This window comes from Cibotium barometz, chromosome 27 (assembly GCF_041138505.1).
Source record: "Cibotium barometz isolate CiBa-2024 chromosome 27, ASM4113850v1, whole genome shotgun sequence".
In the NCBI taxonomy this organism is placed as follows: domain Eukaryota; kingdom Viridiplantae; phylum Streptophyta; class Polypodiopsida; order Cyatheales; family Cibotiaceae; genus Cibotium; species Cibotium barometz.
Window position 1 is genome coordinate 50393020 of NC_141072.1, and position 16557 is coordinate 50409576.

At 40.7% G+C, this 16557-nt stretch overlaps 1 protein-coding gene across 1 annotated transcript in view; it reads left to right on the plus strand.

Annotated features, from left to right (window-relative positions):
• The first annotated feature begins 8993 nt into the window (after positions 1-8993).
• LOC147623492 (protein OPAQUE10-like) overlaps positions 8994-16557 on the plus strand; it is a 30554-nt gene continuing 22990 nt past the window's right edge. Inside the window, exons 1-2 of the mRNA XM_086821657.1 lie at positions 8994-9234; positions 10380-10471. Of these exons, the coding sequence (XP_086677783.1) occupies positions 9160-9234; positions 10380-10471 (167 nt within the window). The 5' untranslated portion in view covers positions 8994-9159. The remainder of the gene's footprint in view (positions 9235-10379; positions 10472-16557) is intronic.

Genomic DNA, 16557 nt, shown 5'->3' on the forward strand with positions numbered 1-16557 from the left:
AACCTGCACACTTTGTTTTCCTGCCCTCTTTGAACAAAACCACGAGGCTGCGATACATACACCTCCTCATGCAAATCTCCATTCAAGAATGCAGTCTTTATGTCCAACTGATGTACATTCCAACCATTATGAGCTGCCAATGCACAAATGCTACGAATGGTAGTCATACGACAAGTGGGAGCAAAGGTCTCATCAAAATCAATGCCCTTTTCTTGAGCATAACCCTTTGCAACAAGTCTAGCCTTATAGCGATCAACACTGCCATCTGGCTTTCGTTTCAACTTAAGAACCCACTTACATCCAATGGCCTTTTTACCAATAGGCAAATCACACAAAGACCATGTACCATTCTTCATTATAGCATCATATTCACTTTGCATTGCAGCCAACCAATTTTTTGAATTTTGTGCCTCATCAAATGAAAGAGGTTCTTCCTCTTCACACATACTAGACACAGCCAAAGCATAACAATCTGATGTATAAGAGGCATGCTGAAAACCTGAACGAGTACGACTAATCATAGGTGCATCAATCTTACTATTACGCAAGGTTTGCGCCAGCCATTTTGGCATACCTCTAGCCTGCTCATTTTCAGCCCTATCCTCATGAATTACATCCTGTAAATCTGCATCAGAAATAGGCTGATCTATGAGGTCGTTTGAAATCTGCATAGGCTGAATATTTGCCTCATTAGGACTTACATTTGAATTCCCACCTGTAAAGAGAGGCAACAACGTATCAAATACATCCCGTGAGCTCACACCTCTCTTTGGTACATGATAACAAGGGCTGCACAGCATCTTCCACAAAAACATCTCGACTAATCAAGATACGCTTTGACTGCGGATGATACAATCTGTAACCCTTGCTTTCAGCACTGTAACCAACAAAAATGCATTTGACAGCCTTATCATCCAGTTTTTTGCGTTGTTGCACAGACACTAAAGCATAGGCCAAGCAACCAAAGACACGCAAGTGACCAATAGGAGGCTTCCTGCCATGCCAAGCTTCGTATGGAGTAATAGATTGCAAGGCCTTAGTGGGACACCTGTTGAGTACATATGCAGCACACATGACAGCCTCAAGCCAAAACGCATGTGGCAAAGCATCTTGACCATACATCGTGCCATCTCCATAAGTGACCTATTTTTCCTCTCAGCAACACCATTTTGCTGAGGGGTATACGGCACTGTACATTGGTGTTTTATCCCACGACTAGCCAGAAATGCATCAAACTCTTTAGACAAGTACTCCCCCCCTCGATCAGAACGGAGGGTGCCCACAGTACAATTAGATACATTTTCAACCATAAGAAAAAACTGTTTGAAGCACAAAAACACTTCGGACTTTGCCTTCAGTGGATATACCCATGCATGCCTTGAGTAATCATCAATAAAAGTCACAAAGTACAAGTGTTTACCAAATGACGGAGTTTGCATAGACCCACATACATCACTATGTACAAGCTGCAATTTGTGAGTGGCCCGCACAGAACCATCCTTTGGAAACGCAGAACGCTGCATTTTGCCCAAAATACAGCCTTCACAAACATGTTTCAATGGTGCCTCAAGAGGGGGCAATGAAGCAACCATATCAAATTTCTGCAAACGCAACAAACTAGCAAAGTTCAGATGACCAAAACGAGCATGCCATAGTTTTGCATCTGAAACTGCCTTTTCATCAGAAACTGCATTTGCTGAATCTTCCACACACTTGTCATAAGAATTGAGCCTATACAGCCCACGAAATAAGGTGCCAGATACAATAATCGTATCACCAAAAGTCAAATCATGAACAGTACATCTGTCATCCACAAATTTGACTACAAGTCCAAGTCTAGCAAGCGCAGAGACAGACAATAGATTCTTCTTTATCCTTGGCACATACAAAGCATCTGAAAGTGTGAAAGTGCTGCCATTTGCAGCAATAAGCATAATTTTACCAATGCCCTTCACTGGGTAAGAAGCATTATTGGCACATGTGACAGTATTCCCATTAGGGACAGCCTCAAGAGAAGTGAACATATCACGATGCGAGGTAATGTGCTTTGTAGCACCACTGTCAAAATACCATACATGAGAGTCAACAGAAACTGCCAAACATGCATCATGTACAGATGGGTCATACTGGCAATACACGCTAAACGCCCATTCTGTATCCTGCACAACATTTGCAGAATCTGCATTTGTAGAAGCATCCGCTATTGTGGCTGCATTTGACTCTTTCTTCTTTGCCTCTTTAGCCTTTAGCTTAGGGCAATTCTTAATGACATGATCATTTGCCTTATAATAGTTGCACCTGGTCTTTTTCTTGCCTTTATCAAGAGCCTTCTCAGACTTATTGTTGCTACCTGTGGAAGGAGAAGAAGTTGCAGACCTACTAATAGGAGAAGAAACAGTGGAAGGGGCTGCCTTACCACTTCTTCTCTGCTCTGCTGGGCAGCAATAAATGCTTGATCAACTACACGCTGCCTGGCCCTGTTTGCCTGGACTGTGCTTCTTGCAAGAGCTTGTTGACTAAAGTATCATACTTGACAGCATCAGGTCTGTCCTCATTAAGAAGTCTCCACGTGGAAGCAAAAGTCTGATATGTCTCAGGTAAAGCATCAAGAACAGTCTGCACAAGAGAATGATCAGGAATAATCTCACCTGTAGAAATCAACTGTTCTTTGAGATCTTTAATCTCAGCAAGAAAAACATTCATGTCATCATCTTCTTGCATAATCTTCAATTCTAGCTCTTTACGCAGGTAAGCGATTTTTGCCTCGTTACGACCTGCATACAAACCAGCTAGAATATCCCAAGCCTGTTTTGCTGTTTTAGCTGAACGAATATGTGGGGTGATGTTACGTTTGACAGAAAGTGCAATCAAGGCATGAGCCTGCGCATCTTTACCATCCCAACGAGCTTGTTCAGCAGTGGGTAAAATAGCAGCAACAGTAGAGCTGCTAGAACCTGCAACATCCTCAACAGATCCTACATCCACAGAACCTGGACGTACATCCGTACCCTGCACAATGTTCCACACTCCTTTTGCAACCAAAACATGCTGCATCATGTATGCCCAAAGTGGGTAGTTGCTGTCTCCATCCAGTTTGTCTTCAGCAGACAACATGCGAAATACATCATTACTGTTATCAGCCATGGGAGCCACTGACTGAAACTGATGCAAAAGCTACCTGTAATGAAGCAAAGACTGAACAGAAGACAACTTGTGCTATGTAGCACGGTCCACAATAGAACACGTATGCCTGTTTTGCAGAAAGCTGCACTGTCGAAATTTCTGCAGAAAATGACGAAAACACCTGTGCAGAACTTGAAATGCAAAAACGGAGCCCGAAACGACCTCAGATGCAAATTCTGAGAACGCAAAGCTCTTCGGGCTTATTTTCAGAGTATAGGGACCTACAAGCGCTCGTGAAAACTCACCTCAATCGGAGAACGTGAGTCGGAGGGTGCTGGCGGCGTAGCCCTGGGAGCCGATGCCTGCTCTGATACCAATTGTTGGAATTAGGGTTGCAGGAAAGCACACAAAGCTTGGAGAAGAAGAAGCAAGAATGCACACAACACAACACAAAGTGTATTAGATTGTGTCAATGTACAAAAGATAAGTTAGCCCTAGAAGGATGGGCGTATATACAAGCCGGGGGAAAAAACCTCCTAAAGAGGGAAAAAGTGCCCCGGCGGTCCTAAGTGTGTTCACACACATCACTGCCTATATATATATGGCAACAATCTTTTCAGTTTATGTATAACAATTCTTCAAATAGGGGTTCTAAGCTAAGTGAGCCAAAGGCTCTTGATGTGGCTCTTAATGTGATGAAGCAACAATAGTAATTGAATTAATATATTCTTGTTTAAATTTAACTAACATGCGTACTAAATTGCTTACTAAAACTTAAATGCATATATACTAACATACTAACTGATGTTTATACAAATTAAAATACATAATAACCTAAATACATACTAATCGATGTTTATACTAACTAAAATGCATAATAAACTAAATAAATACTAATAATTTATGCATACTACACTACCCTAAATGCATTCCTAAATCCACAAACATGTCACTACTGCACATATAGAAATCGATCAAGACTCTTAATTTTTCGCATCATAAAGCATGTGGTGCTTAAATCCTAGTATAAACTTAAGAAAAGTATCAATTTTTGACTATAAATGTGACTATATTCCAACTAATATTTTAGAAAGTAATGGCAAAAACAAGAGACATATAAGAGCTTGATTTGGGACTATGCTAGCAAGCTCTTAGCCAATTATTACTGACCTCTTAGCCAATTATAATATTGACCTCTTAGCCAATTATTACTCAAATGATCACTAACCTTACAACAACTCCCTAATATTTGCATGTAGATCTTTGCTATGAAAATGAGAAATTGGAATAGTACATAAGAGTCCATGGCAATAACAAATGCTCAAAATGCCAAGAACCAGTAAATTCAACATGTGTAAAGATTATGTCTACTTACAGTTTGTAATTTGACCTTTCTAATGATGACTAGTAAAGAAGAAATATAATGACTTTTTTTTTTCTATATTCTCCCTTTGATTGCATTTGATTGCATGATGGTAACCAACATTAGCTTTCTAAATTATGTAGGCACCCACTATTCATCCCTATCTTTAATATTGCATGAAATCATGGAAGTAATGATGGATTTGGGCCTCTTATGAGTAGGTGGGGACATTGTGCAAACTTTTATAAAGAAAAGAGAAGAAAGAGGTGATACACAACAAGGGGTTTTGCTGAGCTCAAAGAGATGTTGTGGATCTCAAAGGGGTACTACAAACCTCAAAGGAGTGTTATAAAATCTTAGAAAGGTATTGGCAGATCTCAATGAGGCGTAGTGAAAGAGCTTGAAGGTGTGGGCTAAGGTGTGCTACAAAGCTGAAGAGAAGAGTGCTAAGAGGTGGGCTGAGGGAGTTGCAGATTCTTCAAAGCTCACAAACGATCTGAGGGACGCTGAGAGGTGGATTGAGGGGGTTGGAGGCCGTTTCAAAGCTCACATATGGTCTAAGGGGTGCTTAGAGGTGGACTTAAGGATGTTGTAGAGTTCAAACATTGGCTGAGGGGTGCTATAGAACTCATAGCAGTGCTACAGAGCTGATAAGACAACACGAGATATTGGTTGGAGAGTTGATGGAGAACAGAGAGAGAGAGAGAGAGAGAGAGAGAGAGAGAGAGAGAGAGAGAGAGAGAGAGAGAGAGAGAGAGAGAGAGAGAGAGAGAGAGAGAGAGAGAGAGAGAGGTTGGGGGTTAGAGGTAGGACCTTGGGAGGCTGGATGAGGCTATGGGAGGACCTAGAGGGAGGGAAATGAGATTGGTTATGCCAAAAGGCTGGATGAGGCTATGGGAGGACCTAGAGGGAGGGAGGACCTAGAGGGAGGGAAATGAGATTGGTTATGCCAAAAGGAAGAGTACTAGGTCTCAAATCTAGGTCCTACCCAGAGAGAGGGAGACATTTTAAACTTGACATCAACTCTAACAAATCTTCTTCTTCTTCTTTTTGCAAGAGAGGGGATACTAAAATAAGAATTCCATCACCATTCATTATGGGCACGATAGATTCAAACCCAACACTTCCTTTTTAGGAGGTAATGTGTGCTACAGCTACTACAGCCTAGGAGGCTAGCTCACACAAATCTTTCACCACATTTTTAGAGGTGTTTTATTGCTGGTCTACAGCTACAGCTATAGCCTAGGAGGCTAGCTCACACAAATATTTCACCATATTTTTAGAGGGGACAAGGAACGTAACATTTTTGTCCATATGATGGCTTCCCTTACTAATCCTTTTTAACAAATGCATACTTAAAGGGCCCCTATCTACCCCCCCTCGAGTACCCTAATGGTGAAAGAAAGAGAGAGACATAGCTTAAAGAGTAAATAGCAAAGTATAAAAAGAAAGAGGCAAACTAAGTGTGTTGAATGAGGATTGTGCAAAAGGACACGAAACTAGTTTTTTTTAATAAGTAACATATACTAATCACACATGATGTAAAAGATTTTTCTTTTTCCATGTATGTACATTTTTCTTTTCCCATGCATATACATTTTTAATTTTCTTTGACTTTTTTGTGATAAACATAATTGCACTTGATGTCAATTATTGGCTTTTCCCATCATGTAATTATTTTATTTCTCATCATCAAAAATTTCAATCACCTCAATGCACATATTAGTCGGTTAGTGTTGATTCATTTTCTTGCTTTCAAAACAAAGTTGTTGTTATGTCTATAGCCAACACGATATATATATATATATATATATATATATATATATATATATATATATATATATATATATATATGTTTTGTATGTGCATTGTCCATGCATCATATTTGTGTAGATTTAACTTTTAACATTTCCATTAATATATTATGATTGATATATTCTATGAATTTCACTTCATTTCTTGTGTCGCTATTCCATTAATATATTATGTTTGATATTACTATGAATTTCACTTCATTTCTTTTATTTTCTTCCCCCATGTAATTTTTTTATTTTTTCTATCATTTTATTTTCTGAATGAATGTTTCATAATTGTGTTTAATGTGAATATTTTTTTTTCACATTCACTTCATTTCTTTTATTTTCTTCACCCATGTACATTTTTTTTAATATCATTTCATTTTTGAATGAATTTTTCATAATTGTGTTTGATGTGAATTGTTTTTTTTTTGGCATCATGTACATTTTTTTATTTTTCATCGTCACTTTAAAAAAACATATCAACACAACAAATATGTTAATGAGTGGTGAGGTTCTTAGCTACCTTTGGTTTTTTTTGATTTAGAAACAAAGTTGGTGTCACACCTACTAAAACCAACCACATACCTATGCTTTGTACATTGTCCATGTCTCCATACTTGTGTAAAAATCGATGACAATGTTAGTGTCACACCTATAACCAACCTCATACCTATGTTTTTGTACATTGTCCACCTATAGATTGTTGGTGTTAGACTTATAACCAACCTTATACCTATGTTTTGTATAGTCACATTTATAACCAACCTTATACCTATGTTTTGTATAGTCACATTTATAACCAACCTCATAGCTATGTTTTGTATAGTCACATCACTTAAACCCACCTCATACCTATGTTTTGTACATTTCCCATCTCTCCATAATCAATAATTATGACTTTCTAAATTTTTTATGTCATGCCTTATGAAATTCATTTATAAACTAAGATGGATTATTTATTATTATGAACAAAAGGAAGTAGTTAATAACTCAAACTTGTCCTCACCCCAAGGTGACTCAAAAGGTTATTGGGGTTAAAATTAGCTTCTAAGGGTGTCCTAGGGTCTATGAAGTCCTTGGGATTGAAAAAATGCTTATGAACACTTGGAAATGGGTTTTAGGTGGATTTGTCCTTGGCCAATGGGCATTAGAGGCTCAGAAATAACTTCTTGTCCTAGGTTAGGTGGTCCTTGGGGGTTGGAAACTAGTGTTTGTAAATGGGTATTAGGTGGACTTGTCCTTGCCTAAAGTGAGTGAATTGGATATTGGGACATAGAAAATAGCTTCTTTAGGGTGTTGTGGGGTGTAGGCAGTCCTCAAGGGTAGGAAAAGTGCTCACAAATGCTCAAAGGTCAAAACTTCCCCAAGAGAGTTTTTGATTTAAAATGCCTTGGTCTTACTAATTTTTGCTCTATATATGTTGAAATTTTTGTAAAGCACATAATTTTGCAAAATATGTGTTATAAGTGATATAGTGTAGTGCCTATAAATGGCGGCTCATAGGAGCACTTATATCATGGCTTATAGTAGTGTTCGAAAAGCTAACCAAGTATTATAATATAGACACTACAAATGGGCCTAAGATATTTTTTTTCCCCATGCGTTGTTTAACCATCCTATTGATTTTGCCTTGATATCATATCAAAGCAACCACGCAATCCCACCTAGTTGTAGTTGGAGTCCACTAGTAATGTTGTTTAGCAATATAAGTAGGCCCAAATAAGATTGAAACTAGTTGTGAGTTCAACTTTATGAAGTATTTACTATTGAGTTGGCAATTGATTGAGAAAATCCAAAAACTGCTCAATCAATGCGTGGAAACTCTTTTTAGAGGCAGCTATATCTAACAATGTATGTTTGAAATCGAGTTTTCATAAAGTGTATTGGCTACCTAAAATGTAACCTGGTTGCAAGAGGTTCACCACTAGTTGTGGAAAGCCTCATGTTGTGTTACAAAACTATTGTCCTTTTAGTGTAAACTTACAAGCAGTCCCCTTTTTGCAACTAGTTGCGTTTGCCAACATAACTAGAAAGGACGTGGAAAAGGGACATTTACATATGCATGTGGATTGATTTCATTCAAATATACCAAGCCTATTTAAAGGGCCAGATGGCTTTGCAAACTGTGAAGATCACGAGTTGCCACTCCTAACCTCTAGTTGCTTAGCACTATATTTGTCGACATGCACATCATGCAACCTAACTATGATGCATGATTTGAAATGAGAAGTGGCTTTGCAAACTGTTAACCCACTTGGTTCATCCAAACTCGACCAACTCTCGACTAGGCGGCTAAGAGAAGTGCTTAGTCCTAGCAAGGGAAGCCAAAAAGCTATAGCATGCACAACGCAACTTGACACATTCACTAATTCAAATGCATATTTAGGAAATAAACATTGATTGTGATATATTTGTTTTGTTTTGTTTTTCGAGGTAGGGTCACGGGCAGTTGATGCTGTCCTTCAATTTGAACAGAGAAATGCTTCTGTCATTAACTTCACCGAAAATGGTTTCGTTACTAGTTCATATGCATGTTTAGGAAATAAAGATCTCACATGCATTGATTATGATAGAGTGGTTGCAACTTGTAATCTTGGCCATAATGCTATTTTGAAAAAAAAAAGGTGGGACGGCCTTGAATTTGGGCAATTTTGTTTTTCCCGTTTTGGCAAAGGTTTCTTCCGAAGGAGTGTGCACTAGTGTCCTACGTGTTTTCACCCTCTACGTGCCGGTCGCGGGTCCCGTGCTGCCAAGCCATCATCATGGTCTATCTCCTCTTCTTCTGCTCGAGTCTCATCCACCCGTGACCGCTCAGGCCAGGCTCCCCAACAACACTCGTCCACAACCGCAGCCTGCAAGGATCGCTCGTTACCAATGCTCGACAGCAGCAATGCCCAGACACAGTCGCCCGACGTGCACTTCAGGGAGACCGACGGGGAGTTCCTCAAGGTGAAACACCCTTCTTCTTTCTCTCTCTCTCTCTCTCTCTCTCTCTCTCTCACACACACACACACACACACACACACACACACACACACACACACGAGATATCTGAAACATATCAGCACTCATCGCCCCTGCCGCTCCTTCTTGTAAGTTCCTGTTGGGTCGAGAGATCTTAGAACGTATGTTAGTGGGTGCGAATTCTGGAATAGGGATCGACAATCATGGAAGATTTGGTCTCTCGGTCTGCCTGATGGTCCGTACACACCTTATGGTGGTCCGTAGAACCCCCAATCAAGGTCTCATCTCACATTGTGGCTGAACACAGCAGACAAGTCCAATATAGACCCCAGGCAGGCCCATCACACATCACAGTTCCTCTGAAGAACTGACATAAATGTCCCCTGAGGAGTTCAATCTACACCCCAGGCAGGCCCCATTACACATTGTGCTGCAGGCTGCAGCCTAGGCAGATTGTCTGTGCAAGAGGCTAATATAACGTTTGATCGCATGTTGTGGTGCTGAGTGTGGAGGACCATGGCCAGGCTTCAATACAATTATAGTCTTTTGAAGAGTCCAATTCACACACTGCCAAATGGGTGTGAAAGGCCGGCAGGCATTGTGGCTATGGGGGGAAGGGAATGATTTGATGATGCAGATGTGTCTGCGGGGCGGTGTCAATAGCAAATACCTTCGGCAGGTTCAGTTATGCTTGGTACAAAGAGCCCCTCTACCTAAGCTAAGATGGAAAAGATCGTGCGTTAATGAGTCTGACTTGAGTACAAAGTTGACAATTGTATCAGAGACCCTCTACCTAAGCTAAGATGGAAAAGATTGTGTGTTAATGAGTCTGAGGACGACACCTTTGAGTACAAAGTTGACAATTCTGTTGGAGGCCATTATTCAGGTAGTGAATAGAAGACCGCAAAATGTTTTGGTCCTCAGGGTTTCGTATAGATGGCTGATTTCATTTGCTTTCATTTTGTATAAAATGTGAGACATTGTAGCACAAATATCAAGTTGTTGCAGTAAGTTTTCATTACTTAACAGTGCCACACAAAAAAATAAGTCTTTCGTGAAAGTTTGTGAAACAGAGATGCATTTACTACTTAAACAACTCCTCTAAGAAGTTTTTGGACTTTGGATGGCAGCAACAAGCCAGGATATGGTTAGAGGCTGTGTTGGATGAGAGATTCGATGGGGAAACAAGCCTTGCAGACCTACTTGTAGATGGTGAAATTTTGTGAGTTCATGGATATCTCAAATACCCTAATTGTTGCTGTTTTATATTCAGTTCTTGACATGAACATGATGTCTGTGTGGCCAATGAGGTGATAGCTCAAGTGGTAAAGGTGTTTGTCTAGGACAAGGAGGTCCTGGGTTCAAAACCCCACAAGGTGCTTCCTCGGCGGCATCACCTAAGGATAAAAAAGCGCCTATGGGTGGGAGATGGGCGGTGATAACTATGGGAGGATCTTGGGCCAAAGGCCAGTTGGGAAAAAAAAAACATACTGTCTGCAAAATTCTAATGCTTGAAGTAGCGCTTTTCTCTCATATTGCATCACTCTCTTGTGAAAATTAGTGGAAGGTTCATCAATGGCTTTGTACTGCAAGTGGTGTTCAGTTGTGTTTGCATGGATGTATAGCTTTTGCACAGGCCCAACATTGCCAGGCCAGTGTAAGGGAAAGAGAATTAGAAGTTCTCAGTTTGCAGTTGCACTCTTCAAGCAATGCAGCCACTAGAAGGGCCAGCAAATGAGCACGGTAATCATTTTGTCATGTGGCGGATCACAACCAGCAAGTAGCTGCGGACAGTATGGTGGAGCAACCTTTACAGTGGATGAAGTAACTTTTCCTTTTTCGTAGAGCATACACAAATTACTTGTCATGCTGCAGTAACTACTAAATTTATAAAAGAGCTAATGGATGAGTGCCATGCGGTATGACTGCACCTATGAATCTGGTCTGCTTCATGTTGGATCCTTTGAGGAATCTCCTTATGTTGAGTTTTGACCGTTGGTGAAAGAATGTTATTGGTGTCCCCTTTGTGTGTGAACTGTCTACTGACTGAATCTGCATCTGAGTGCAGTCCTTGAGGCTTGGGGAATCACTTTAAAAATGCTCCACTTTGCAGCATCTCCCGCCCTTGCAAGCAGACGTATTTTCTTGTACTTCTTTGGAGAACTTTGTACAATAATAATGAATGATGACTGAGGACTGCCCATTGCAAGGACGAGAAAGACTGAACACAGGCTGAACCAAATGCTGTCCAAGGCACTTTGAATATCTCTTCAATGACCACTTTGCAAGCCTTGAACTGCTGAGGCATGCACATATGCTTGCTGAATGCTGAAGAAGATCTTCATTGAGGCCTTGGGGAGTGTAGCACAATGAAGTATTGAATGCTTGAAGCATGCACAAGAGGCCGTAGGCTCTAGGTGCACATTTCTACTCTTGAATGCTTGAAGAATGAAATGATGATTGCAAGGACTTGAGCCCATGTTTATATAGGGACACTACATGTTGGTCGGTTTGCTTCAAAGGCTGTCGGCCTGTTTTGTACAAGAGAAAAATGCCATAAAATAACATTAAATGTTGTGCTTTCACACGTGTGTGTCCAAACTACTGCCCGACTGCCTAATACAGACCGACTGGCTTTTTGAGGCCCTATGTAGGCTGCGGACTGGATGTCTGAAGGGCTAATGGTGTTTTAGACACCAAACCTAAAGCATAGTCCATGCTGGGCTGCCTTATGGGCTGCCCTAGAGCTGGCCCATGCTACATGCTCATGCTATAATTGCTTCTGATGCAAGACTCAATGCTAGGCCGACTTCTATATCCTTCTACATGAACGTATCTGTTGAAATCTCCAAGTGGGTAAGAGGATTGATACATGGAGACTCTCTAAGGCTGGGAGATTAACCTATGTAGCTCGTGCCTGACATGTCTCGGACTGGGGCTCACAATGGTATAGGACAAATGTTCCTAAATGGGTGCCAATGATGTACAATGTTACATTGAATAATGATGAGCCAGTGTGTCACATAGCACCTCAGTGCAAGGTGCATGTGACATTCCCTTAGTTTGAACTTTGGCGGTAAGTTCATGGCTTCCAAGTAGTCCACCAAGAGTTGGGGATACCTTGGAAAGAATTCTTTGTCAAAGCCATATGGCTTCATGCGTGTAAAACTTCGTGTAGAATTGTCTCTGTCTTCGATCGGAACCATGCTTCCGTTTGTGGAGGAGAATTTGCTCAGGCTCAAAGACTTTGGCTTCATCTACCACGTCTGGTTGTTGCTCATCTGGAGATTTCTTACAATGCTGGACCAATGTAGGGCTTCAATCAATATTTTGGGTATCCAAAAATGAGTAAATGCTCACATAAGATGAAGAGTTGAAAATGTACAAGGTTTATTAGTAAAAAACTATGAGAAATATTAAAAATATGAGATATTTTGGGTATCCAAAAATGAGTAAATGCTCACACAAGATGAAGAGTTAAAAATGTACAAGGTTTATTAGTAAAAAACTATGAGCAATATTAAAAATATGAGATATTTTGGGTATAATGATTTCATTTTGACACATATGTAAGGAAGGGGAGTTCTTTAAAGGAGGTGCATATTTCACATGCTTGAGTGAGTTTTAAACTAAAAAATAATGTGATATTTTTATCTCTCCTCTCTCTTGAACCAAACCAAATCAAAATGGAACCAAACCGAATCAAAAAGTAACCAAACTAGATCCACATGAAAGACATCGTGCATAGTCTAATTGTTTGGTAGCTTAAGCTTCATGGAGACATCATTGATCTTTTTGAGGATAGGAAAGGGTCCGAATTTTTATAGTTGACATCTTGTCTTGACTTGTTGGCTTGCTTGGTATATGCTTCTTGCGCTTTGGCTTTTTTGACTCAATGATTTTTGATAACGTTTATGTAGTTGTGTTGGCCTCTAAGGAAGGCAATACCATCCTTGTTAGAATTGACAAGAAATGGCAGGACCAAATGTTGCCTCATACGAAGTCCGACCAATGCTAGATGAGTGAGTGTTGTTTAGGATGGCCTGAACCAAAGGAAGATAATGCTCCCACCACTTTGATTGCCTGTCATGGCAATATGACTTGAGGACATCAATTGCCAGTTGATTATATATTTTTGTTTGGCCGTCTGTCTAGGAATCGAATGCATTGGATAGATGTAACTTGGTTCCAAAGTTGTCGAATAATACTCTCCAAAAGTTTGAAGAAAACTTAGGACCCTTGTCTGGCGTTATCGTCCTTGGCAATCCACCTATGGGGTACCAACGTTGAATGAACATGCGAGCGATGTTTTCAGTTGATATCGTTTGCTTGTACGAGATCAACATGCAAAACTTATTGAACCGCTCCACAATGGTCATGCACAGTGTGTTCCGGTATAGTGACTTGGTTTTGATTGAAGGGCTAATCCTCATACTGTGCCTTTGTATTGTCTAAATCTTTTCCTTGTATTTCGAGCATAGTGGACTCCTGTAGAGTTTGAATAGTAGCTTTGCGACTTAGAGCATTGAGCAACGGGGTTATCCTTGCCAAGAATATATTCAATCATATCTCCAAACTGTTGGAAGATCTGACTCTATTTGGCTTGTCTGTCGTTCTATTGGACACTAGGCATGGTTTGCAACCATTTAAGTGTTTAACGATCTGTCTTTCCATAAAGGAAGGTTTCCAATGCTTAAGAGCTGTCATTACCCCCAATAACTCTTTGTCGTACATTGAATAACTCTTTTTTGTGTCATATAATTTTTGACTATAATAAGCCACTAGACGCTCTTCTTGTTGGAGGATAGTTCTTATGGCTAAATTGTTGGCATCAGCAATCACCTCAAAAGGATCATCCCATGAAGTCAAGTTGAGAACTGGAGACTTAAAGATAACTTTCTTCATTGCATGGAATGTCTCAAGTGCTTTTCTTGTAATAGGCACTTTGTGCCGACGCATCTTCACGCCCTTGAGCAAATCTGTAAGAGGTGCTACAGGTCGGAAAATTTGTCCATGTAGAAACTGTGTGCTTGATAGAGACCTATAAAAGAGTGGATCTCTTGAGCATTTTTGGGATCATTCTATTGGAGAATTGCCCTTATCTTTTCAAGGTCGAGGCTAATCCCGTCTGTACTCATGACATATCCCATTGGAGAATTGTCCTTATCTTTCCATGTGGAAACTGAATGCTTGATAGAGACCTATAAAAGAGTGGATCTCTTAAGCATTTTTGGATCATTCCATTGGAGAATTGTCCTTATCTTTTCAAGGTCGAGTCTAATCCTGTCTGCACTAATGACATATCCCAGATAGTGGATTTCTTCTACTCCAAATTCGCTCTTTTTTGCATTGATATAGAGCTCATTGTCTCGCAATAGTTGCAAGTTCTTTTTAACATCTCGATTCCTGCTCATGTTGCTCTGCGGTAGCAAAAAAGATGAGTATATCATTTTCCTATGAACTCCACAAAAATCTGAGACATCATCTTGTTAAACGTCGTTGGTGCATTGGTGAGTTTGAATGGCGTCACCACAAACTCGTAGTAGCTGCGTGTCATGTGCATGAAAATGCCATGGACATTCTCTGGAGCTAGTCCAGAAGGGGCAGCTAGAAAAAGATCAGAAGAAGACCAGAGTTAGGAGCAAGCTACAGTTTGGAGCTAGTATTGGACTGGAGAAGGACTTGGATCCCTGTCGGCTGTACCAGAACAAAGCAGGAGCTGTCGGCTGAGACCCAAAGAGCTGTTGGCTGAATCAAAACCCAGGCGGCTACAGGCGCATCATTTTGATGATTTTATGTCCAGTCGGCTGTTGGCTGTTGGCCGGCCAGCACTCCATGAAGTTTAAAAGCCTATAAAAGGCGTAGATGCTCATCATTGTAATTGATTCATTCCTCTAGGGAATGGGCCCTTAGGGTCTAGCATTAGGACCAGATTTTTGGGTGATGTTCACCTTTTGTATGAGGCAGCCTAGGACTGTAGAAAAGTATCTTTTTGTACTATATGATATATACGGAATTTCTAGCCATATCTCTCTCTCTCTCTCTCTACTCTCTCTTCATGTCTGCGTTTTGCATCAGCATGTTCTCGTAGTGTTTAGGGCTGAAAGAAGACTCCCAGAGCTTCCGCATGTTACATTGCAACGGTCCCAAGGGAGGATTATCCTCCAAGGGGTGATGTGAGAGTGCCAAACTCATTTCTCAGGAATGAAGACCAAGACAGTGTTCAGAGTTAGGGCAGGAATGGATTGGGGACTTGAGGGAACAGATGCATAGATCTTATTTTGAGATGGAGTGGTTTTGGAGACCAGGCCGGGATCTCAGAGAAAAGGGTTGCCAGAGATGGATGGATGACAGAGGGACTTTGGGAAAGGATTGGGATGATGACAGTCATCCAAGAACAGGTTGGAATCCCGTCATCAAGTTTAGCAGAGGGGGATGTCATGTGCATGAAAATGCCATGGACATTCTTTGGAGCTAGTCCAGAAGTGGCAGCCAGAAAAAGATCAGAAGAAGACCAGAGTTAGAAGCAAGCTTTGGAGCCAGTATTGGACTGGAGAAGGACTTGGATCCTTGTCGGTTGTACCAGAACAGAGCTGTCGGCTAAGACCAGAAGAGCTGTCGGCTGAATCAGAACCCAGGCAGCTACATGCGCATCATTTTGTTGAATTTATGTCTGGTCGGCTAGCACTCCATGAAGTTCAAAAGCCTATAAAAGGCGTAGATGCTCATCATTGTAATTGATTCATTCCTCTAGGGAATGGGTCCTTAGGGTCTAGCATTAGGACCAGATTTTTGGGTGATGTTCACCTTTTGTATGAGGCAGCCTAGGGCTGTAGAAAAGTATCTTTTTGTACTATATGATATATATTGAATTTCCAGCCATATCTCTCTCTCTCTACTCTCTCTTCATGTTTGCGTTTTGCATCAACATGTTCTCAGTAGTGTTTAGGACTGAGAGAAGACTCCTAGAGCTTCTGCGTGTTACACTGCGTTCAGTCCTAAGGTTGTTTTTTGAATGTTAGTTGGAAAGATCTGAACTTGATAGCCACTCTTATCTATTTTCGAAAAGAACTTCGCACCATTGAGTCACTCAAGAATATACTCAATCTTGGGCATTGGGAACTTGCTTTTCACAGTGAGCTTATTGAGTGCCGTGTAGTCCATGCATAATCGTGCGGACTTGTCTTTCTTTTGCAGAAAGAAGATAGGTGTAGCAAAGAGCAAGGATGATGGCGAGATAAATTTAGCTTGGAGTAATAGGAAAGCTGTTGCTTGAGTTCACCCTCCAATGCCTTGGAAAGGCGATAG